This window comes from Moschus berezovskii, chromosome 25 (assembly GCF_049115385.1).
Source record: "Moschus berezovskii isolate FMDL1 chromosome 25, NW_MosBer_1.0, whole genome shotgun sequence".
In the NCBI taxonomy this organism is placed as follows: domain Eukaryota; kingdom Metazoa; phylum Chordata; class Mammalia; order Artiodactyla; family Moschidae; genus Moschus; species Moschus berezovskii.
The window spans coordinates 4067651-4092511 of NC_142484.1; the positions used below are offsets into that span (position 1 = coordinate 4067651).

At 59.4% G+C, this 24861-nt stretch overlaps 1 protein-coding gene across 1 annotated transcript; it reads left to right on the forward strand.

The window, feature by feature from the left end:
- The first annotated feature begins 571 nt into the window (after positions 1-571).
- FGF3 (fibroblast growth factor 3) lies at positions 572-16553 on the forward strand. The gene is made up of 4 exons (XM_055415309.2): positions 572-1196; positions 4060-9188; positions 11407-11510; positions 15561-16553. Exons 2-4 carry the CDS (start codon positions 8969-8971, stop codon positions 15969-15971), a joined length of 735 nt encoding a protein of 244 aa, XP_055271284.1. The 5' UTR covers positions 572-1196; positions 4060-8968; the 3' UTR covers positions 15972-16553.
- Positions 16554-24861: the final 8308 nt, after the last annotated feature.

Consider the following 24861-nt stretch of genomic DNA (forward strand, 5'->3'; position numbering starts at 1 on the left):
GTGGGGGTGGGCCGGTCGCTCTTTGTGAGGAGATGGCCACCCAAACTAATCTGCAAGGGGGTCTGGTTTTCTGCTCGGTTCTGGTTGATGAGGGAAGAGAAGGTGAGCTGTGGAGTCTGAATCCAGCGCCTCTGTCCACCTGGGCAGGGCTCCTGCTTCCTGGGCTCCCACACAGGTTTAGTCTTCCCTCCTGGGAAGAGCTGCTGTCAGAGGAAAGTGTGGGTGCACAGGGAAGGACCCCGCTCCCCCCACCCGCCTCCTTCCTTCTCGTCTCTGCAGACATTAGTCCTCAGCCCTTCAGGTTCCTTCTACTCCAGCCAAGGGGCCTCAGCTCAGTGAGCCTCGACCGAGGCCCAACCCCCTTGTGAATCACCAAAGAATACCTGCTCACAGCAAAAAGCAACGGTGAAATCAACACCCAGGGGAGAATGTGAACCACCCAGTTCCCTCTCAGCCTTCGCTCTCATCCTCCTTCCCAGAGGCAGCTAACCACGCCTGCAGTTTCCTGTATCTCTCAAAAACATCCTGCGTATCTATGAGCGTGTGCAAATACTCACACCCGCGTGGACCACAGGGCTGCAGCCCAAGTGCCCAGACGCTGCCCTGAGCAGCTCGTCTGCGCTAACTTAGCTCAGCCTCATGGTTGTTTATTGTTCACTCGCTAAGTTGTGTCCGACTCTTTGCCACCCCATGGACTGCAGCACGCCAGGCTGCCCTGTCCTTCACTGTCTCCCGGAGTTTGCTGAAACTCATGTCTGTTGAGTTGGTGATGACATCCAGCTATCTCATCTTCTGTCGCCCCCTTCTCCTCCTGCCTTCAATCTTTCCCAGCATCAAGGTCTTTGCATCATGTGGCCAAAGGATTGGAGCTTCAGCTTCAGCATCAGTTCTTCCAATGAACATTCAGGGTTGATTTTCTTTAAGACTGACTGATTTGATCTCTGTGCTGTCCAAAGGACTCTCAAGAGTCTTCTCCAGCACCACAGTTTGAAATCATCAATTCTTTGGCGCTCATCCTTCTTTATGGTCCAACTCTCATATCCGTTCATGGCTACTGGAAAAACCATAGCTTTGACTCTACAGAACTTCGTCGACAAAGTGATGTCTCTGCTTTCTAATACACTCACAGTAATCATCCCATTTTGCAGATGAGGAAACTGAGGCCTGGAGAGGTTCATCTGCCCAAGCTCACACAGGTAAGTGGCAGAATCTGGACTTGAACCCAGCAAGTCACAAATGGGATTGTGGTCCCCACGCTGTCGTGTTGCTGTGTGGTGTCCCTTCCATCCCAGGAGCGCTCTGCTGTGGTGAGGTCTGCATGCCACGGTCTCCACGTGTGGGTGGTTTGCGTCGTTTCTGGGTTGATATCCTGGTGCATGAAGCCAGTGGACATTCCTGGGCACATTCCTTTACAGACGTGGTGAGACCTGAGGCATGTGTAGGACTCCCAGGGCTAGGGGCGTCGCAGTTGCTGTTGTCACAGATCCTGCCCGGTGGCCCTCGTGGAGGTGACCCTGGCTTGCATGCCCTGAAGTTCTGTGGGACACCCCTGAGCACAGCTCTCATCTTTTCAGCTGCCCTTGCTGTGTTGTCTGCTGGACAGACCTGTCCCTGTTTGAAAACTGCCTCAAAATGGGCTTCATGCCCTGCTAAGCAGTTCTTACGACAGGTCATTTCCTAGTCGACAAATTGTCTGGAGTTTTGCCAGACCCAATGTTCTGGAAGTCACCCTCTATTCCTGTTGGAAATAGCAGCTCAAACTGGCTGCCTACCCTGACCAGCAGCGAGATGAGATGATGCTGTATTGTCCCCTGCCTCCCACCCTAAATGCCAGGATCGTCAGGACCCATAGTTCCAACTTCTCGTCTGCATTTTTTTCACTCAAATGACCAACACTGTCAGATCAAAGGATGCTATGGGAATTGCATTCATTCGTTCGTCTATGTGGGGGGTTGATTCAGGCCAAGTCCCGGGAGGAGACATTGAGGAAGCAGAGAACAGCAGACTGGTCCTGGCTTCCTTACAGCCTCCCAGGGCCCTGGGTTTGATGGACACAGGGAGCCGGGGGGAGGGACTCCTGACACAAGGGAGTGTGGGGAGGAGGGATGCAGGCACACCCCACTGAGGCGGGCCTCTGGGCCAGATCACCAAGAACTGGGAGAATCTAGGCAAGTGGAGAGAGGACTGGGTGCTACAGGCGGTGGGGACAGCCAGCACAAAGACCCCCAGGGGCAGCAGAGCCGGTGATCCCAGGGGCTGCGGGAGCAGTGACTGCTCAAGGCCGACAGGCAGGGGCCAGCCCATGCCTGAGCTCAAGTTCCTTACCCTGAAGGTGAGGGGTTACAGCTACGCCTGGTGGGCACAGCGGGCCTGCAGGCAACACTGGCAGCTGACAGGTGGGGGCTGGGGGGGCCTGGGGGCCTGTCCCACTCTGTGGAGGGCAGTCCGCCCGTTATGGGATGGGGACATGAGTGTCCCGCCCCACCCCTTGAAGCTGGGAAATGAGAGATGCTTCCTGTTAACAAAAGTAACCAGAAGCCTGGCCGGCTTCCTCCTGGCCTCGCTGCCTCATGCCTTGCTGCACCAGCCCTCCAGGTGAGAGCCCACCCATCCACTGATGTCACTTGTCAGCCTGCCTGTCCCCCGGCGGCCTCCTGGGGGGACCCAGTGAAGGCTCAGATCACAGTCTCTTCTCTATGCAGACTTAGGTCAGGCAGCAGTGCCCAGGGGTCCTGGGGGAGGTGAAGGTGCCGACAAGGAGGACGCCAGTCCCTGTGGGTGGGGGCCAGGGCAGTCCTCCCTGCCAGCGCCTCGAGAGCACTCTTCATGCCCATCACCCACCCGCCAGGGTCCCACACCTCCTGGTCACCGTCTCAATCATCCTGGTGCAGGACACAGGGTGGCAGGGCACAGAGACAGACAATGCCTGCCCACCCGCCGAGACACTAGGGCTGCGTGGGAAGCAGTGGGAAACTGACCCCGAGGGGCCTTGGAATCAGGATGGCACATGGGGAGAAGAGAGACTCACTGTGCCTGGGGAGCTGGGAGCTGCTTGCAGGAACAGCAGAAGTTTCTAGAAGGAAAAGGCTAATGGGTACCCAGTGGGGGAAGGACCAGTGTGTGCAAAGACCTGGATGGGGTGGGGAGCAGAAGTAATGTGGGCGTGGGTTTGCTTCCATAGCTCTTACCAGGCTCCGCCAGACCCTGATAGAGGAGCGTGCGTTTCTCAGCCCAAGCCCCTCATGCAGTCAGGCCTAGGGGCACACCTCACTGTTAGCACTTACGATAGTCTGAATTGCATCTCCCTAAATTCATGTGTTCAAGTCGTTAACCCCTAATTGCTCAGAACAAGAATGTATTTGGAGATACGATCTTTAAAGAGGTAATTAAGGTAAAATGCAGTCACTAGAGTGGACTTTAATCCCACAGGACTGGGGTCCTGATAAGAAGGGGGGGTCAGGACACAGACACACTCAGAGGGACGACCCTGTGAGGACACGAGATGGCCGTCTGCATGCCTAGGAAGGAGGCCTCAGGAGGACCAGCCCCGCCCACACCCGGGTCTGGGAGTCCAGCCTGCAGGCCTGGAGACAGGCAGTGTCAGTTGTTCGGGCCGCCCAGGCTGTGGGACTTTGTGATGGCAGCCTGAGCTGCGTGGTCATCATCCTTATTACACTGAGTCGTCTTTCAAGATGGGCTTCAGAAGCACCAGCTCTTGATGGGGGTCATGGTCCCCGTGGGTGAGTCGATGGCCTGCAGTGGGTGTGATGTGGTTTTCCCTCACTGAGTCCTCACACCCCGCACATGCAGGAGGAGGGACGGTCTTTCTTGTCACAGAGGGGGAGACTGAGGCACGCAGAGGTCTGGCCAGGCCACCATCTCTGGAGGCTCCTGGTAGCTCCAGCTGCTCTGTGCGCGGCCCCACACCAGGCACTGGGGGGGTCCAGGGGCCGGAGGCTACCCTCTGTCTGGAGGGGAAGGAGTAGGGGCAGGTCATGGGGTGTGTCTCCCCTACTCCCCTCCCAATCCTGAAAGAATTCCTCTTCCTCCTCCTCTTAGGCTCAGTTTGGAGCTTCCTAATAGCCAGGAAACAAGCTGAAGGTCCATCAACAGATGGTCAGAGGAACAAAGTGTGGTCCACCCACACAAGGGAATACGACTCGGCCCTGAAAATGAGTGAAGGATTGGCACTCGCTACCACGTAGATGGACATCGAAACACCGTCCCAAGTGCAGGAAAGCAGACGCGGGGAGACAGATACTGCATGACTCAATGTCCGGAAGAGGGAAATCCACGGAAATGCAAAGCAGTCCTGCGTTGCTTGGGGCTGAGTGGGGGAGGGAGGAAGAGGGGAATGACAGCTGAAGGTTCGAGGTTTCCTCTGAGACGATGAGAAGGTTCTGAAGTTAACTGTGGAGATGACTGTGCAACAGCAGTGTATCACAAACCACTGAACTGTACAATTTAAAAGGGTGAATTCTAGGACATGGGGATTCCATCTCACTGAAGCTCTTTAAAATAAAAGATAAGTGAATAACGTAAAACACTTGGGTTGGGTGGCGGTAGTATCCTGAGGCCCCCAGACTGCAGGTCGCCCTCCTGGGCCTGTCTTTCCCCTCCTTGGTGAGCTGCCTGGCCCACGGCCCCGCACTGGGGCTGACCCACCCGAGACCCTGCTGGCCTATAGGAGAGTGGGGACCCCACCCTCATCTGTGCCCAGCAGCCCTCACTCTCCTTGCTCACAAGCAATGTTCAGGGCCCCTTGGGTGCCAGTGGTCCCACCACCCCTGCATCCTGGGGATCCTGGGATATTTGGCAAGAAAGGGGCCTCCAGCTGAGTGCACCCAGGAAGACCCTCAAGAGGGAGCCGAGTCCCCCAGTGGGTGGGTTCTTACCTGACACTGGGACCAGATTCTGCCCTTAAGGGTGGGGTGGTCTTGGCTGGGGAAGGCAGTCAACTGGTCTACCCAGAGGCCTCGTCTATTGGCAAAAACTGGCCCTGACTGGGCTTGGAGAGTCTGCCCACAGGGACTATCCCTGTTGCTCCTTATCTTCTGACTTTGCTGAAAGCAAAGTTGGGGCCAGGGAATAAAGACTCCTCTGCTCAGCCCTGGACCCTCAGCTTACTTGGTGGGGTCGAGGGGCCAGATGGAGGCACCAGACCCCTCACCTTGCCTCCCAGTTAAAGATTCGAGGTTTCTTTTGCGATGATGAGAAGGTTCTTGACTTCAGCCAGTCTTTGCAGGTCTCCGAGCCTCATTTTTCATCTCTAGGGAGGGGTTGAGCAGGGCTACCCTGGCTCCGAGCTGGCCCACTGTGGGCCAGGCCTCTCTCCCACTGCTCTTGGGGACAGGGGATAATTAGAGAGACTCTGGGGCCTGAAGCCAGCACCACATCTGATAGTCACCCCGGTGGGCAGGCTGGGACCACATCACAGAACACTGTTCTCCATCCCCCCTCCCCAGCTCCTTCTCCAGGGGAAGCGGCTGGAGGTGTGAGGCCTGGACCTGAGTGAGGTCAGGGGGGTCACCCAGATACCAGATATGGTTGGGAGGGGATCTGGGGGTGAGGACACCCACAGCAGAAGTCCTAGAAGTGGTGGTAGGAGGCTGGCTGGGGTCAGGCCTGGGGGTGTCCAGGCTGGGGTTGGAGGAGACCAATTAGTCAAATGGCAGCAGCGACCATTTGGTAGCAATTAACAGGCTCGCTATTACCGAATTACACCCCCCCCACCTGGTTCCGTATTGAGGGGGAGGTCGCCGTGGGGTGGGTTGTATGGGTGCCCCGACCTGGCCCAGCACGCTTCTGTGCCCACCAGGAAGCTTGCAGGAAATCGGGCACCCCTCCTTGGCTATGCCCTAGCCTTCGAGGGCCTGGCAGCCCAGAAACATTCAGAGCTAAGCCCAGGTCTGCGGGAGCCTTGGGGACAGAAAAGACGGGGATCAGGGAGACTTCAATGACCAGGAGCCTCAGTGGGTGGGAAAGTAAAGGTCGGGGCAGAGAGGGAGAGGCTGTGGGCGGTGCGGGAGGGTCTGCGAGGCCCCCAAATACCAGCAGAGGAAGGGGCTGCCCCAGAGCCTGGTGTGGGGAAGACGACAATTTTGGCTTTTAAGACACTCCTAACTTCAGTCCAGAGGTTACTGCTGGGGCCAGGGAGCTTAGCTGCCTCAGAGGAGTTCCCCTAACAAGAATGCCCACGGGGAGTCAGGTCTGCTGGAAGGAACCTGGGGCGTGGGGGCCTGCTGTCCTGACCTAACTGTTCACAGTGCCCGGTTTGCATAATAAACTGTGGTCGCTTAGTGATAGGGGGTGATATGGTGGTGGGACCTTTGCAAAGGTCCTTTCATTGAGTTTCTCTCACGATATTTGAGGCATTTTCCTAAAGGAAATCAACCCTGAAGACTCACTGAAAGGACTGATGCTGAAGCTGAAGCTCCAATACTTTGGCCACCTCATACAAAAATCTGACTCATTGGAAAAGCCCCTGAAGCTGGGAAAGATTGAGGGCAAGAGGAGAAAGGAGTGACAGAGGATGAGATGGTTGGATGGCATCGCCGACTCAATGGACATGAGTTTGAGCAAACTCCAGGAGACGATGAAGAACAGGGAAGCCTGGTGTGCAGCAGTCCATGGGGTTGCAAAGAATTGGACATGACTTAGCGACTGAAGGACAAAAACACACATGAGGAGCTGGCATCTCAGAGGGGTGATGCTGCACAGCCAAGGTCAGAGGACTCGGAAGCAGCTGAGCTACTCATTCATTCGTCCGTGGAGTGGGTTCTGAAGGGCTACTCTGCCCAGCACAGTCTAGACGCTGCAGGTACAACAGAGAACAAACCAGCAGAACCTCCTGACCGCTCACCACTCTTGGACCCCTGCTCTGTGGCAGTGACCCCCACCACCGCCAGTTCTAGGGTGCAGGCAGGCTGGGCTGGGGCAGGGCACCCAGAACCCTCCCTGTGTCTCTCCTGAGTTCTCACTAAAAGTTCAAGTGGCCAATAGCCCCAGGCCAGCTCCATGGGTGAAGCCCCAATGAACCAAGCTTGGCTCCATCCTCAGGGGCTGCCTGACAGCAGTCCTCTCCCTTGTAAAGCCGGCTCCATTATCAAGGGGCTCTAGTAATCAGTGGTCTGTTCTTTCAACTGTTCAGGGGCTCTGACTAGACAGACGCTAGCCAGAAGCCACTTCTCCTGGGACTGGGGTACTGAGTGATGCCCCAGGACTGGCCCAGGGCCACTTAGGCACTGTGGGTGCTGGGGAGGGCTCACTGAGAACATGTTGCCCTGCTTGTGTTAGGTCAGGGTACTGAGATGTATCCCAATGGGATGCACTAGCTTCTGCAGCTCAAGAGAGCCCCTGGTGACCCCCACAAATCCCTTCCCCCAAGGAAGGACCAAGGTTCCAAATCCTGATGCGGGTAGAAGGGACAGGGGACGCCAGCCCACTGGGCTCATCCCCAAGCCCCTGAACTTGGAGCCTAGACTACAGAACCCTACAGGGAGCCCTCATGCCTGCCAAGTACCCTTGCTTGAGCCTGGGTGTCAGTATCAGCTGCTGGGCAGGGGGCTGCATGGAGCACAGAGTGGGTGGGTGGGGAGCAAGAGAGAGGCTGCTGCTGCTGCTGCTAAGTCACTTCAGTCGTGTCCGACTCTGTGTGACCCCATAGACGGAAGCCCACCAGGCTCCCCTGAGGACATGGCTTTTCCCAGCACTCCATCCTCAGCCCCGCTTCACTGGGATCCCAAGGGGAAGGGCCCCCTCGAGGTGCACGGCATCTCCATGGCTGTTCCCAACCCACCAGGCAGGGATGCCCACCCACCCTTGCCAGTTTCCGCTCATCTCCCTTCTCGGTGGCTAGCAGGCGCCCCATGCGTTTCCCAAGGCTTCTGTCCCGAGCCCTCTGGGTCCGAGTCTCTGTTTCTCGGTCTCTCCTTTCTGTCCTGCCCTCCCCTCTCCTCTGCGCTGTCTGCGTCTGCCTCTGCGCCCCTTTCTCTGGCTATACTGTCGCCCTCCTACAGTCCCAACCCCCTCTCTGGCGCGCTCCTGAGACTGGACGCTCCAAACACAAACCTCATCCTTCCCGCCACGTGCCGGGCGCTTGGGATGCGCTAGGGGATAAAGCACCTTCAAGCCTTGGGCCGCCGAGGGCAGCGTCCTGGCTCCAATGGGCAGCCCTGGGCGCAGTCAGAACCTCGGGGTCCCCCACGCGCGCCCGCGTCCTCGCGCAGGGCCCGCCCCTCCGCGGTGCTCCGCGGGCGCCCTTCATTATGCGCCGCCTTTAATGGGCGTTTGTCAGCGCGACTGCCCCGCGAGTCGTATTCGCGGACATCAGTCATCGGCGGCGTTCCCATTGTGCCAGGGGATTGACGAGGGACGGGAGGGGGTGGCAGGGCCTGGGGCGGCCGCCTCGAGGCCTCGGTCTATAATTTTCGGAGGCATAATTGGTTTGGGGGAGGGGGTGGTGGGCGGGGGAGGGGGCGGGGGAGGGACCTTTCAGAACCGGAGGGCGCACGGGCGCGGGGCGCGCGGCGGAGCAGAGCCACGGCTCGACGGCGGCACGCGGGGGGCGAGCGAGCGCGGGGGGCGCCCGGCCCGGACGCCGAGCCCTGCCCCGGCTCTCCACCCCGCCCGGCCTCCCGCCCCCCGCGCGCCTCCAGCGCCTCTGCCTCCGGACCGCATCGGCCTTTTGTTGCCGAGCCGTCTTTTCTTTCAGCTCTTTGCACAGCAACGGAAATCTCACCCGTTTCGGGGTGAAAATTAAAGGATCTCTCTCTCTGTCTCCCTCTCCCTCCCTCGCACCCACCGCTCCCCTCCCCTCCCCTCCCCTCCCCCGCTCCGCGGAGCCGGAGTCCGCACCGCCAGGCGCAGGAGCGGGCTCCGAGCGCCTCGCCCCGGCTCGGCTTTCCGTCCCTTCCATGGGCGCAGCGCTCGCCTGCAGCCGCCGCCGCGGGGCGGGCGCGATGCCACGATGGACCTGATCTGGCTGCTGCTGCTCAGCCTGCTGGAGCCCGGCTGGCCGGCCGCGGGCCCCGGGGCGCGGCCGCGGCGGGATGCGGGCGGCCGCGGCGGCGTCTACGAGCACCTCGGCGGGGCGCCCCGGCGCCGCAAGCTCTACTGCGCCACCAAGTACCACCTCCAGCTGCACCCGAGCGGCCGCGTCAACGGCAGCCTAGAGAACAGCGCCTACAGTGAGTGTCCGGCGCCCCCGGAAGGAGCGGTGCCCACGCGGGGGCTGGCAAGGCAAGGGTGCCCACCCGGGGACGCGGACCACCGCTGCGGCCAGAGGGAGACCGCCGGGGTCCCCTGGGCTCCCCCAACGTCTGGGAGCTGAAGAGAGGGGAGATGGGGTGGGGGGTGGCGAGTCCTGTCCGAAGAGACCCCGGCTGGTGGCAGCCCCCCGCGTCCCGCAGCCCGCTGGTCCGAGGAGGTGTGAGGGAGGCCATCCGGGGACTCCCCGCTCGGTTGGGTTCCGTGGTCCTGACAAATCTGAGCCCTTTGAGTTTTTCGGAGAAGAGGCCCTGGACAAGGCATTTCTCGGCCTCTTTATTATTTCGACCCCTTCTCCTCCTACCGACCTCGGGGCGCCCCGCCATCCCCTCCGCCCTCCCGGTTCGCGGCCGCCCAGGTGGCCGCTCCGGCGCGCAGCCTCTGCGCGAAAGAAGCTCGCCGGACAGAGCGGGGCTCCCGGGGCTCCCGGGAGGCGACCGCAAGGATAGAGAATCGTGTCCCCAGACAAGAATCCCCAGCTCTCCCGCCTCCGCCCTCGGCCGCAGAGCGACCGGCGGGATGAGCTCCCGGGTCGCGGGTGGGGGGCCACGGGAAGAGGCTTAGGAGCACGCAGGGGCGTCCGCCTGGTGCTGGGGGCGCGGGCACACTGTCACTCCGCCCCGCAGCCGGAACCCGCGCCCGGACTGCGCTCAAACCGGAGTCCCGCGAGGTCCCAAGGTTTGGCTCCTCCGGCCACGGGGACCCGGGCTCGTGCGGGGTCCTTTCTCGAGGAGGAGCGCAGGGCCAAGGGGACTCGACGCAGCTCCGCTCAGTGAGGAGCTGGAGATCCGAGCTCGTGGCCCGGCAGGAGCTCCGTGGGCAGGGTGTGTGGCCAGAGAATCGGGGTCCTCCTCTGCGCCCCTCGATCTGCTCCTCCCCCGCCCCCGCCCCGGGCGCAGGAAAAGGCGCGGTGTATTCTAGAGGCGGCCGGAAAACTCTGCTTCCTCCAGGAAAGCCGCGGTCCGGCGAGGGCGTCTTCGGAAGACGCCTCCGGAGGCTCGCGGTGGAAGCCAAATGTTACCAGGGCGTCCACTGCGCGCGGGACGGGACTGCGAAAGACCCTGTGCCCGCCTGGTAGCGATTCTTCGGTTCTGTCCAAATCCAGTCTCCCCTCCCCCTCCTGGGAGTCGCAGAGCATCCAAATTCTTGAGGCATCCAAGGCGGGCAGTCCAGAGCCGCCCTGTTCCCACATCCAGACGCCGGTGCTGTGGTCTTCAGGCCGGCGCGACAGGACGCGGCGCGGGGAATCAGCCCAGCCTGCGCCCCAGAGAGCCCAGAGGCCGGTATCCTGTGCCCCCCGGGGCCCCGCAGGCTCTGGGCAAGCCTCTGGCGGCCGGCGGCCAGGCCCTGTGATTGCTGACATGTGCTGGGGGCTGAACGCTGGACCCCCTGGAGAGGGCACTGGCTGTTACCCCAGGGGCACCATGGCCCCATGTGGGGCTCTGCTGCAGGCTCCCCAGGGGGGGAAATAGTGCCCTGGGTCCTAATGGAAAGTGTTAGAGGAGATTTAAACTTTCTTCCATTGGGTGGGGAGTGGGTGAACACAGGTGGCTTCCCTTTGTGAGCTCCCTGCCAGCACCCTACAGGCTCGAGACAATTATCTCCCACCCACGTCCACTGCCAGCGGGTTTGGGTGGCACCCTCAGCACACCGGTGGATCCCATTATCAATTCACCTTGCCAAGGGCGCAGCTCCCCCTCCCAGGCCCCCGGAGGCACTCCAGTGAGCCCAGACACTGCCACGTTCAAGAGGTTGGAATCCCAGTTCAGACATCTGTGTGCCATCTTGGGCAAGTCCCTCAGCCCTCAGTCTCAGCTGGCCCGTCTGGCCAGCCCATCATGAACTAGCTCACTAAGTGCGGGAGAGGCTCCAGGGGGCTCATGTCCAGCGTGGGGAAGGGTTTCCTTCCCTCCCAGGTTTCCGTTCTTCTTGCAGATGCCTTCCCTGATGCTCCCTGTGCTGCACCTCCCACCCAGAGGTTTCTCCCTCCCCCGAACTTCCAAAGTCACCCCGTTTCAGTGTGGGTTGCCTCAGCACCCCATCCCCCCCAGAGCTTGTGCAGGGAAAAGGGGTGTTCAGCCCTCCCTGCCAGGCCCTGTGGGAGGTGGAGGGAGTGACGGGCTGTCCGACTCCTCACAGGCATCCTGGAGATAACGGCGGTGGAGGTGGGCATCGTGGCCATCAAGGGGCTCTTCTCCGGGCGGTACCTGGCCATGAACAAGAGGGGTCGGCTGTATGCTTCGGTAAGTCCAGGGGCTCGTGTTGGGGGCGGGGCACAGATGGAGCAACCAGCTCCCTTGGACATCCCATCAGAGGACACCCAGGGACACGGGCAGCGGAACACTCTGTCCTGGGACACACAGGGACCAACACCCCAGGTCCCACAGCTCCCTGTCCGGCACTCTTCTGCCCGATTCTGCTTAGAGGCGGCTGCCAGCTGATGGGGTAGAGATATCTTACGTTCTCCAGTGCTGTGGGGTGAGAGAACGCTTCCCCAGCCATCCTGTGGTCACCCTCAAGGTAACTGAGAGCAGAGGAAAGGCTGTGCACCAAGTTTCTACCAAGATAAACGGACTCTCGGGAGCCTGGGAAAGAAGCAAGGGCGTCCGGGAGGGCTCACCCAGACAGAGCTCTCCTGGGAGCGGAGTGAGGAGCAGGGCGGAAAGGCAGGAGCTGTGAGGCGGAAGGAGGGAACCAAGAGGGAGGTGGGGCCCACGTCCCAGGCACATAGCTTGGAGCTAGTCTTTGTACGACCCGGGTCCCTACATGACAAGGGGTCCCGTGACTGGGCGTTGGCGGAGTCCATCCCCCAGGGGCGGGGCGTACGTGGAGCAAAGGACATGTACTAGGAAGTTTCCTGCCTCCAACTAGTCCTTACATGCAATTCAGCTGACGCTCCCTGGGCAGTGAGAGGCTTTCCACCCACCCACCCGTCACCTAGACGACGCAGGCGAGGACCGTCCCCTCCGTTCAGTTGCGCTTGCAGGGGAAACACAGACATTTCCCCGCGTGTCTGAAGTCAGGCAAAGCACCGCTGAGAAATGCAGGGAGGTCCTCCTTTAAGCAGTTTTTTCCATCACAGATTTTTCACGGATTGGCTAAAGGAAATGCAGAAGTAGGAAGATACCTATTTGCTTTCTGTGACCTGGGGGAGTCTGTGTCTGGGAAGAGGGACCCTCAGCTGCCCAGCCTCCTTTATACGTGCTTCTAGTGTCTGTAAACACCAAGTTTATAAACACGTGCCCTTAGCCCGGGATGTGGTCTGACTTTTTCTTGAGGTGGATGGTGGCTTTCCAGACCCCCCCCCCAGCCCTCCCCCTTGGTGTGGAGTGAGCAAAACTGACTTTCTGTTCCTGAAATGGGCTCGGACCACCCACAGTCACTCCCATCCCTGATGGCGAGGGGAGGCCTAGTTGGCCTGCAGTACTTGTGCAGGGCTTACTGACCAGGGGTGGCCTGTGTTCCTGCTGGGCAAGTTCACACAGGGAGGCAGGTAGGGCTGGAATCAGGAGAGGAAGCATCTGGCTGCTGCCATCTCTTCCGTGGGAGACCCAGGCAAGGACCCTGGGGGCAGAATTACACGTGCCCAGTGGGCCAGTGTCTCCCTGTGGCTTCCGTCTCTGAGAGCTGGCAGCGCTGGCTTCCAGGACAGAAGAGGAGAGGTTCCTGGTCCCACGCGGGTAGCCTGGTGGTCTAGCTGGGTGGAGTGGGACTTGGCAGAGCACCTGGCATGGGAGGTCTCACTACACTGCAGATAAGCTGGAAGGTGAGGCCGTCCACTTGCCACTCCTGCCACCGTTTGTCCCTGTCCCGGGCGCCCCCAATTTGCCTGTGAGTGCTGCTCCGACTACACTGCCTCTTCACTGTCTGAGTCCCTGGTCTTTGCCATCACCTTGCTTCTCACCCTCCAGGCTAGCTCATCCACTCTGTGAGCCAGCGACCCTTGCACCCTGACAGCCCCCAATTCCAGTCCTGACCTCCCTTCAGAGTTACAGGTCCCCCCAAATGTCCTGACGGCTCAGAGACCACCCTGGCAGAGGGCAGCTCACCCCCAACTGAATCCAGCAGCTTCCCCAACTCCCCTGCCGTAGTTGTTACCCCACCAGCCACTCACCCAAACCCCAGGTCAGCCGGGAGTCCTGACGGCCACCTGCTTCTCTCTCAGCCGCACGTTCAGCCCGCCTCCAAGTCCTCGAGATAATTCCTGAGTCCCTCTCTTCAGCTCCCTCCACCCCACCCCTGTGCCCTCGTAACTCAGGCCCTCGTCAACTCCCAGTTGGACCATCACAGCAGTCTTGGGACCCCGCTACCGGCCTCCAGGTCTCCCTCCTCCAGCCCACACCCCGCTTCCCTCCCTCCTGTCTCCTTCCATCCATCCGTCCATCCCTCCGCCCATCCATCCACATGTCCGTCCATCAACACCCATCCGCCCACCTTTCTTTCCTTCCACCCACCTGGCATTCTTTCCTTCATTCCCCAGTGTCCTGGGCACTTACCGTAAGTCACACTCTGTGCTAGGAACCTGATCAGTCATCTCCCGAAACTGCAAGCCCACTCACCTGATGGCCTCTAGGAACGCCCCATCGCCCCTAGATTATCACCCAGATTCCTTAGCTCAGCTCACAGGGGAGCAACCCAGACCACCTGCCTCCTCCTCCCACCGTCACTTCACAGCTCCCGTCCCCACTCAGGCTCTAGAGCCCTCGGCTTCTCCAGAACAAGCCCTGCTGCTCCCAGCCCCAACCCCATGCTTTCCCTGTACTCTACTGCCCGGAGAGCCCCTGCCCACTCCTGCCCCACGGGAACATGCCCTCCCCTCCAACTATCACCCCACTAGGAGGGTGCCTGCCCTCCCTGTGCACCTCTGCCTGGTCTCCACCTCAGCCCTGCCCCAGCTGGCTTTTCTGGAGCAGCACCAGGAGCTGGCAAAGCTGAGAAGGAGGAGCAGCCTCCCCGAGGACGAGGGTGATGGCAAGGAATAGAATCTGAGCAGGTGGAGCCCGGGGTGGGGGTGGCTCTGGGAAGGGCCCCTGGGGAGCAGGGTCTGGGGGCCAGACAGGCACTGGGAACTGCCGTCCTGGTGCGTCTGTGATGCCTTTTTCTAGCTTGTCTCCACCCCTTACCCGTAGCATCCCTCCATCCAGGAGCCACTTCAAGGTGCAAACAATATTCGCCTCCAAGAACCCCTCCCATAGGGCCTGAGTCCCTGTTCACAGCACTATGTCCCTTCAATGACCCCTGCCCCCAAATGTCCCAGCAAAGAACAAACCCACCAGGTTTCCTTCAGGATGGGCCTCAGCCTGGGAGGAGGTGCATTGTCCAGGACAGGGGGGCCTGGGAGGAGAGCTGGCTCAGCTGCTGAGTTTTCCACAGACACTCAGTGTGGGGGGTGGGGGTGGGGCGGGGGGAACAGGTGTAAGATGCTGAAGCAGCGTGCTGGCATGGGGGTGGGGTGGGTCTGTCCTGAGCCCACCCACCCCAGAGGGCCCCACTGCACGCAGGGGATGGGCACAGGCCACAGGGGCATCAGATCCTTCTGTGATTTGGGGTCTGGCACCCCTCCAGACCTCAGTATCCCCCTCTGTAAAATATCGGGCGGTGGCGTCCGTACGCAGACCCAAAGAGCCCCAAGTATCCACCAAGGGGCGCCAGAGCGGAGAGGAGGAGCTGCGGCCATGGGGGGCCCTCCCCCTCCCCCCACGTTCTCCGGCCTTGCCTCTGGGCTCCTGCGTCACCGGACAGAGACGGCTGGCGCTTCCCATCTCCCTTCCTGAGGCCCTTGGGGATCATAAGCTGCCCAGTCCGTAGGTCTGGCCCCGAACAGCCTGTGACCTCTGAGAACGGGGCTGCGGTCCACTGGGCCACCTGCGCCCTTCCCCCTCTGTCGATGGAGAGGGGTCCTGAGGGTCTCCGGCCTCATGGTCAGTCCTCCTGGCCAGCTGTCCCTGTGCCCCAGCCCTGCCCCTTGGCACAGTGCGGGGAGGGAAACAGTGTAGGAGGGGGCCTTGGCATGTCTGTCCACCTACAGCTGAGAGGAGATCCTGGGCTGCCGTCAGACATACCTGCCCCCTGCCCAGCCCCCCAACTGAAGACACCCCACAGCAGCCCGCGGGGGACCCTGACAAAGCTCCTTCCATTCTGCGTTTGTCCGTCCAGACGCCCTTCCCGAGATGGGGGCGGGACCCGCCGCCCCACCCCGACCCCCAGGCCCCCAGACCCCGGCCCAGGGCTCCCCTCGCGGCCCGCGCCCTCGGGGCGCTCTGTGCGCTGACCCCGGCCCCCGCGCCCCGCAGGAGAGCTACAACGCCGAGTGCGAGTTCGTGGAGCGCATCCACGAGCTGGGCTACAACACCTACGCCTCCCGGCTGTACCGCACGGCGCCCGGCGGGCGCGGGGCCCGGCGCCAGCCCAGCGCCGAGAGACTGTGGTACGTGTCGGTGAACGGCAAGGGCCGGCCCCGCCGGGGCTTCAAGACGCGCCGCACGCAGAAGTCCTCGCTCTTCCTGCCCCGCGTGCTGGACCGCAAGGACCACGAGATGGTGCGGCTGCTCCTGGGCGCGGCCGGGCCGCGCGGCGGCCAGGCCAGGCCTCCTCCCGCCGGCAGGGCGGCTTCCACGCGGCAGCGGCGGCGGAGGCAGCAGAGGAGGCCTCGGACTGGGGAGGCCGGGCCTAGCCCCCGCCCCGGGAGGGAGCGGAGGCCGTGAGCGCCCCCGCCCCGCGCCGGGCTCCGAGCTCAGGCTGCCAGGGCCTGGGTGCAGAGCAGACAACGGATGCCTGGAGTCCCTGCCGTCCAAGCCGACCCGGCGGGTGGGTGCACCACCAGGGGTGCAGGGCTCCACCCCTGACTCTTCCTTGCTCTCGCCCTTCCCACCTGGCAGCCGGCGGCTCTGCCCAGGCCAACGGAATACACGCCCGCCCTTCCTGCTTCTCTCAAACAACCAGGACGTCAACACAGCAAGGAGCCCCCGTCCTGGCTTGGAGGGGGCTGCTGTAAACGGGACACTTGTGCGTTTGCTACGGCTGGGACCGCTCTTGCCTACACGGGGAGGATCAGCTGGATCAAGGGGTCCCAGCTGTTGGAGGCGCTATGGGACAATGGGATGGGGGGGGGAGGGTGTGATCAAAACGTTAAAAGTATTTTATTCTACTTTGTTATTTAATAGATGAGGATGCAGCCTGAGGACACACTTGAAGGTTTTACTTGAAAGAATTTGCTTCTGATGATGGTGGAGTCTGTGCCAAATTGATGTCTTAAGATGTAAGATTGTATTCTGAGAAACTGAGCTAAAGACGCATTTCAATTCCCTGGTTTTGAAAGTTACTTAAAAAAAACAAACCATTAGGTGTTTTGTTTGGATGGAAAGAAGAGACTAATGCGTCTGTGTGTGTGTGTGTGTGTGTGTGTGTGTTTGTGAATTCCCCTGAGTGTCTGCATGTGTGTGGGGGGGTATGTGGTCTTCCCAGGTGGCCCAGCGGTAAAGAATCTGCCTGCAGTGCAGTAGACGCAGGTTTGATCCCTGGGCCAGGAAGACCCTCTGGAGGAGGGCATGGCAACCCACTCCAGTGTTCTTGCCTGGAGAAATCCCATGGACAGAGGAGCCTGGCGGGCTAGAGTCTGTCGGGTTGCACAGAGTCGGACACGACTGAAAGGACCAAGCACACAGCACGGGTGGGTGTGTTCCTGTGTGTGTGTGTGCGTGCATGAATCTACGCATGCGCGTGGTTGTGTGTCCCTGGTTGTGCGCACACGTGTGGAGAGAGAGAAAGAGATTTACTTTGTGCAGATCTTCCCCAGACTCCCTCCATCTTGCTGCTGTCTGAGTCTCCATGGACTGTTTTGAGGACCTGGGCTGCAGGCCGCCTAGAGCCATTCCAGAGCTTCATCCCCCAACTTGCCACCAAGGCCTTGGGCGTGCCTACGTTTGCTGAGAAACTGAGGCCCAGAGAGGTGGCATAGTTTGTTGCAGTCTTCCCCGATGGCTCAGACAGTAAAGAATCTTCCTGCGATGCAGGAGACCCGGGTTCCGTCCCTGGGTCAGGAAGATCCCCTGGAGAAGGGAATGGCTACCCACTCCAGTATTCTCGCCTGGAGAATCCCATGGACAGAGGAGCCTGGAGGGCTCCAGTCCACGGGGTCGCAGAGTCGGACATGACTGAGCGACTGACACTTTACTTACAGCCTGTAGCTGACTGACCCGCTGCCATCCCCACCCACTCCCTACATCTGCTTCTCCAACAACAGCAACGGGCGGGGTCCCCTGGGGCAGGCCCAGTGCGATCCAGGGGCAGGGCAGCCCTCGCGGCCAGGTGAGGGGTGTGTCCTGCGCCTGTCCCCCAGAGGACCTCAGTATGTTCCTGTTCACTCACACATGCCAAACACGCAGGGGGGCTGGCTCAGCACCTACACCTGTGCAACCACAGGTGACAGTCTCAGCAAAGAGCTGCTGGGCGTGAAGACAGGGACTCAGCTCCCCGCCGCTGCCCCCCAACAAGTCGGACGTGCTCGTCTCCCCCTGACCGGCTGCACCTGCAGGAAGGAGCACTCTCTGAGCATCAGTTCATGCTGGGCTATCCCCTTGAGTTTTGTCATTCATCTGGAGTGAGACGGAGCAGGTGTTACCTTCGCCCCCATTTTGCAGATGAAGAAACTGAGGCTCAGCAGGTGAACTAGTTCCTGCGTGTTGTGAGGTGGGTGCAGCCTCGTCTCCACCCCAGCGCTACACCATTAGCAGACAGGCCCTGAAGATGGTGGAGACGTTTGGGGGTCTTGGTTAATGTTGAAAACGGGTTCGATGAGAACACGTGTTTTCTGTAATTCACGGGCTGTGGGGGTGGTGTCGGTGGTGAAGGACCACTTGCCAGTGCAGGAGACGTAAGAGATACGAGTTTGATCTCTGGGTTGGGAAGATCCCCCCGGAGGAGAGCATGGCAACCCACTCCAGTACTCTTGCTCGGAGAATCCCCATGGACGGAGGAGCCTGGCGGGCTCCTGTTTGTAGGGTCACCAAGAGTTGGACTGAAATGACTCAGCACACGTGCACACACGCTTGGGTCAGTCTGGACCCCTCGGCAGGCCAAGCCGCTTCATTCTGGGTGTGGGACAGGAGGGCGTGGTGGGTTGACTCACTTCTCCCAAAGTTCATATGTTGAAGTCCTGCCCCGTGCCCGCCCGGGGCCTCAGAACTTGGCTACATCTCATTGTAGATGTGGTCAAGTTAGGGTGAGGCCGTCTGGAGCTGGACACTCTCTGCTGCAGGGTGACCGGGTCCTTGTAAGAAGGGGGATGACGAAAGCAGACCTGGGCACAGGTTGGAGCTGGGTGAGGATGAGGCCAGAGACTGGGGCGATGCTTCTGTACGGCAGACGTCACTGCGTGGCACCAGGATTCTATACGGCAGACGTCACTGCGTGGCACCAGGATTCTGTACGGCAGACGTCACTGTGTGGCACCAGGATTCTGTACGGCAGACGTCACTGCGTGGCACCAGGATTCTGTACGGCAGACGTCACTGCGTGGCACCAGGATTCTGTACGGCAGACGTCACTGCGTGGCACCAGGAGTTAGGGGAGAGACTGGACCAGACCTCCACATGGCCCGCCCTGCCCACACCTTGGGCATCCGGCCCCCAGAACAGGGAGACCACACGTCTCTGTCGTTATAGCCCTTAGGTGTGTGGAACTTTGTCACAGCCGCCCGAGCAAGCTTGTACAGGGGGCAAGGGGACTGGCTGTGCTGCCGCTCAAGCGGTCCCTGAAGGGAGAGGGACCCTGTTTCTGTTGAATGAGGGGGAAGTGCAAGAAGTCCACAGGCTGAAAGCGTGGGCTCCAGGGAGGGTTCTGAGGATGTCAATCTGCACGGTCCACCAAGCTGCCAACGCCAGGCTCATCTAACGTGGGCCATGGGGGCACCTTGGGGCACCGAGAAGGGGGCCGCAGGGGATTTCCAAAGTGAGGCCTGCACGAGTGTTCCCACCCCTTTCTCCTTTTGAACCACGGACACTGCCTCCAAACCAGCTTTTTTTGGTTTTTGAGCAATGCAAATGGATCCCAAAGGGAACAAGCATTTCACGTCAGTTTAAAAACACTTCAGTAAATGCAGCCTGGCATGCTGCAGTCCATGGGGTCACAAAGAGTCGGACAGGACTGAGCGACTGAACTGAGTAAGTAAATGAAATTAAAAGATGCTTGCTCCTTGGAAGAAAAGCTATGACAAACTTAGACAGCATATTAAAAAGCAGAGACATCACTTTGACAAAGGTCCATTTAGTCAAAGATATGGTTTTTCCAGTGGTCATGTATGGATGTGAGAGTTGGACCATAAAGAAAGCTGAGCGCCAAAGAACTGATGCTTTTGATCTGTGGTGCTGGAGAAGATTTTTGAGAGGCCCTCAGACTGCAAGGAGATCAAACCAGTTAGTCCTAAAGGAAATCAAACTGGAATGTTCATTGGAAGAACTGATGCTAAAGCTGAAGCTCCAATACTTTGGCCACCTGATGCAAAGAATCAGCTCATCAGAAAAGACCCTGATGCTGGGAAAGACTGAAGGCAGGAGGAGAAGGGGGCGACAGAGAATGAGGTGGTTGGATGGCATCATTGACTCAATGAACATGAGTTTGAGCAATTTCTGGGAGACGGTGATGGACAGGGAAGCCTGTCCAAGTCAAACTTGCTCCTCCTTCTCCTCCGCAGAAACAAGGGAAGCCAGAGACTAGCGCTGCAGTCCATGGGGTTGCAAAGAGTCAGACACGATGAGCAACTGGACAACAGTGACAACAGCAAAGCACGGTAGTGGAATCTAGCCCTTGGCCCCCACGTCACTAAGAGCCGCTGTGTCCCCGGGACTTTGGGAAGATGGCCTTGGGCTCCAGCGTGCTCTGGAGGGAGGGGCTCACCTGTGTGGCTAGTGCCACAGCCACGCCCACCTCTCAGATGAAGATGCCGAGGTGTGCCTTGCACATGGCACCCCGCACCTAGAGGGGTCTTTCAGGTGCCAGGGCTCCAGGGTCCAAGTCGAGTACATGAGGAAGGTGGTTCTGCCTCTGCTCCCCTCGGCCTCCCCTGACCTGGCCCCTGGGAGGCTGGGGGGTCCTTCTGGGGCAGGCATTTCTTCCTCCCGCCCAGGGCTCAAGGCCCACCCACCTCAGAGCCACTGGCTGCCCTGGCTTCTCTCTGTCCAATCGGCCTGTTTGCAGGACACGGAAGCAGGCATGGGTCAGCCCTGAGCAACGCTCTGGCCTGGCACTCCTGGGAACATGCCTGGGGACATCCCCGTCCACACCCCACCCAGTGCTTTATTCCTCTTTCCACCTCCTGATGCTCAGGAGGCCCCCAAACCTCTGAACCCTCCTTCAGGTCCTGTGTCGTTGCTGTCTTCCCTCCTTCACGAGATGTCAAGTCCCCAGAGAGCATTCCTGGGCGAGGGGCTGTGGGCTGCACACAGGAGGTCACGGGAGCGGGCAGGAGCCCCTGAAAAGGAAACCAGGATGAGAGTGGAGCCTGGTGAACCTAGCACCTGGGACCGTCCTGCTTTGACCAGGAGTGGCAGGGGCTGGAGACTAGGTCCCCGAGCTCCGAGAATTCATGCCACCTGAGCTGGGACGGGGAGTCCCAGAGGCTCTAGGAACAGCCTCCCCTACCTACCCAGTCAAGGAGGGCAGGGCAGGAGTTGGGGGGCGGGGGGAGAGATTGGAGGGCATGGGGCAGGTCTGTGCTGTCAGCCACCTGCAGGAGTAGGAACCTGAATCGTGGCAGATGCTCTGGAAGACAGGATGACGGTTCCTAGCACAGGGACACACAGAGGGCACTCCCCGCTGGTCTGGCGGCTAAGACTCTGAGCTCCCAGTGCAAGGGGCCCTGGGTTCAGTCCCTGATCAGAGACCTAGATCCCACATGCGGCAACTAAAGCCCAGAGCAGCCAAAATAAATAAATGCAGATTAGACATCTTAAAAAAATGAGGCACAGAATCGGCACGTGGTCCAGGAGCCCCATCCCTGGGGACAGGCCCAAATGGAGCGAAAGCAGGGCTCTGATGGGTATTCACCACACACTGCACGGCGGGGTTAAACACAGCTATCAGAAGGTAGAAAGAGCCCATGTGTCCATCGATGGATGAATGGACAAGTGAAATGCTGTCCAGCTGCACGGTGGAATATTACTCAGCCTTGAAGAAGGTGGACGTTGACTCAGGCTGTGACGTGGATGAACCTGGAGGACATGACGCTCAGTGAATGAAGCCGGACACAAAGGGATGGATCCTGCCTGAGGCCACCTACATCGTGCAGGTGCGGTTAAATCCCTAGAAACAGGAGGCGGGATGGCGGGGGCCAAGGGCGAGGGCAGGGGCAGGGGCAGCCAGTGGCTCACAAGGACGGGGTCTCGATTTGGGATGAGGAAAAATCCTGCAAACAGACAGTGGTGACGGAGACGCACACCTGTGAGTGCGCGCTGCAAACCTGGATGCCTGAGAGTGGATGCACGGGCTCCCGGCCTTCGCGGCGCCTTCTGAGAAACCGCCCCGCTGTGAGCGTGAAGTGCAGAGAGAAGACCGCGGGCTGAAGCACAGAGAAACGAAGGCGAGGGCACTCGCCTCGGCTTCCGGCGGCTGAGGCTTCGCCTTCCAGCGCAGCGGGTGTGGGTTCCATCCCCGGCTGGAGAGCTAAAATCCCACCTGCCTTGCGGCCAAAAAATCGAAACATTAAATAGGAGCAGTATTGTAACAAACTCAATAAAGACTGTAAAAATGGTCCCCACATTAAAAAAAAAAAACTTTAAAAGAAAGGTGAGGCAGAGGTCCAAGCCAACTTGTTTCCCCATGGAGCAGAAACAAGGGAAACCAGAGACTAGAGCCCCTGGAACAAATTGTTGGACAGCATGCCTCCTGTCTAAACTTATCTCAGTGGATCTAGAATATTTATGGACACTCTTATCGCTTCAGCCACCTTTGAGAGACTGACCTTGCTCATATCAACATCGTCCCTTTTGGTCCTTTGCCATGGACCTGTGACATTCTGGACTCGCTCTGTTTGCAGTTGTGGCTGAATGTAACACGTGTACAACAAATCATTTCTTTTGCTGTCCTAGCTGGAAAAAAAATGTGGATAAAAGAACATCAAAAGTAGCTGTAGAGCGCCCTGACTGTGGGACCTGTGGTACTGTCCTCCCACCAAAATAGGTAGTTGAGAAGAGCATAAGAGATGTTCAATGAACAGTGCTGAGAAGATTGGGGGAAGAAACAATCTTAAGGATCTGGCCGGCTGGTCGTGCCTGCCAGCACAGAGCTCATGGGAGAGGCAGCTGGCTGGCCTTGGGGCTGTGAGCCACTTGCTTAGCCCCGTCCACTCCCTGCCTGCATGAAGCCAGCAGACCGAGGACGCATTGCTGGCCCCTGAGCGCTGGCTCTGTCGCCCACTCTGCCTCCGATGGGCAAGGCAGGACAGGCTCTGGGTGACCAAGTTTCAGCTGCTGGCAGTGGGCCTTTGAACCCCACGGCAGGTTCAAAGGGGGTTGAAGGACTCTGAAAGGTGAAGAAATGGGTTTATAATCAGTGCCCAGCTATTGGAGGGCAACGCTGCCTGGGCCGCCTTCCAGGGCAGAGTCAGATATAGCCCTGAAGCTGACCCACAGCCCCCTTGGCTGCAGTAGCTGGAGTGTCCAGGAGCGTTCTTGGCGGGCGGTGGGTCCATCCCTCGGAATGGGGTTTAGGAGACAGGCTTCTGGGTTGGGAGAGAGACGGCACAGGTGTTGGATTCAGATCCACCAGTTCAAATATGACCTCGGCCACATCTGTGGTCTCACGACTGGCTGTGAGAGTCCAGGATCAGCTCTGCCTCCCCTTCCCAGCCTCAACCTTCCCGTCTGTCAAATGGGCTCCCACAGTGACCCTCCAGATCCACTGAGGAGACACAGACGGTGACCGGTCTATGAAAAGAGCTGCACAGCCGTGAGCGGGTGAGATCTGGGAGACCCACCAAGAACGGAGTGAGCCTCCCCGGGGGCTTGTATGCATTGCTCTCCTCTGACGGGCTCAACGGTGAGGACTGAAAGGAGAGTTTCGTGGGGCAACACACAGTACTGAGAGCGATGTTGGCATTCCTGGGAAGCTGTGCGTTGGGCAGGCTGTTCACCGTTTCATCTGCTGGTCCATCTCTCCATCTCTCCAAACACCCACCCACCCATCCAGTTATCTGCCTATCACCCACTCATGTTTCCATCCATCCATCCATCATCCGTCCATCCAGGCACCTATCCACTTACTCATCCATCCATCCATCCTTCCATCCATCCATCCAGTTATCTACTTATCCACCCACTCATCTCTCCATCCACCCAAATCTCCATCCATCCATCTATCCACTCAATTACCATCCATCCACTGAGTTTACACCAGCCAAATGTCAGGCCCTTTACACAGGTAAAACAGCTTATGCTTGTCCATCAATAGCTTCCAGCCTCATGGAGACAGAGGCACCGTTCTAAAGGAGTGGGTGAGGAGCAGTGGCCTGGAGAAATTCAGGGAACGTGGAGCAGCTCCAGTTAGGACCATGGGACACCATCGGTCTGGACCACTTTGTCAAGAGCCAGTGCCTTGTGGCTAGTCAGCCAGCATCTAGATGATTCTGTGAGCATCAGAACTTGCCAGCTTCCTTATCTCCCTTTGGAGCCACCCTGGGACATGGCGAGGTGAAGACTGAAGGGCTGGGAGCATGGAGGTGAGATGCGGGCCCAGGAAGGACTGGCTTCATGGCAAGGGCTGTTTAGGGCCACAGGCCTTGGGGTTGGGCCAACCTGAGTCTCCATCGAGGCCCGCCCACCCAGGTGCCTTGACTGATGCTCCACTGATGGGCTCTGGGGCTGGGTGTGGCTCTCTGTACTCTCTAAGCCTCAGCTTCCTCCTCTGTGAAATGGGGACAACAATGATACCACATCACAGGGCTGTTTTGAAGATTCAGTGCAGCTTAGGAATGGAGGCTGGTGCCTGGCACGCAGGTGGCAGGGGTTCTGATGTCAGCTGTGATGGCACCACGCGACTGTGGCCCGAGGTGGAGATCGTCGTGGTGAGCATGATTAACATCTCCGCCTCGCTGAGCACTAACCCAAGGCCTGACCGTTCCAGGCAATGCACGTGTTCTCCAAACGCGCACTGTCTGATGTCTCAGGTTGCCTGCAGACAACCCTGGGAGACAGGGGTTTGGCCTCCACTGCCCAGCAAGGAAACGCCTCGCAGAGCGGATGTGGAGCACAGGCAAGGTGGCAGAGCTGGCCAGGCTGGACTTGGGGCTCCTGCCCAGGCAGTGGGGTCTAGGGCCTGTCGCCTCCCCTGCAGAGAACCCCTTGCCAGGCCAGCCTGCCTCGACCAAGTGAGGTGGGCCTCCCAGTTCTCCCAGGAGGGTGGGGCCACCCCTGGAGCCCCTGGAGTATACTGGCAGAATACGTGAAGGGGAGGAGGCTGGCAGGGGAAACCTGCCCCACCTGTTTGATTCTTAGGACTGGGTTCATTTTTCTTTACAAAACATTCAAGAACGACCTTCCTGCCTCCACAAACTCTTCCCATGCAAGTTCAGATTCTTGTCTCAGAGAGTAGACTGAACGTCCA

Coding starts and splice junctions, on each gene's coding strand:
- FGF3 (XM_055415309.2), top strand. CDS start 8,969: ATGGACCTGATCTGGCTGCTGCTGCTCAGCCTGCTGGAGCCCGGCTGG. Junction 9,189..11,406: donor CCTAGAGAACAGCGCCTACA/GTGAGTGTCCGG, acceptor GACTCCTCACAG/GCATCCTGGAGATAACGGCG. Junction 11,511..15,560: donor GGGGTCGGCTGTATGCTTCG/GTAAGTCCAGGG, acceptor CGCGCCCCGCAG/GAGAGCTACAACGCCGAGTG.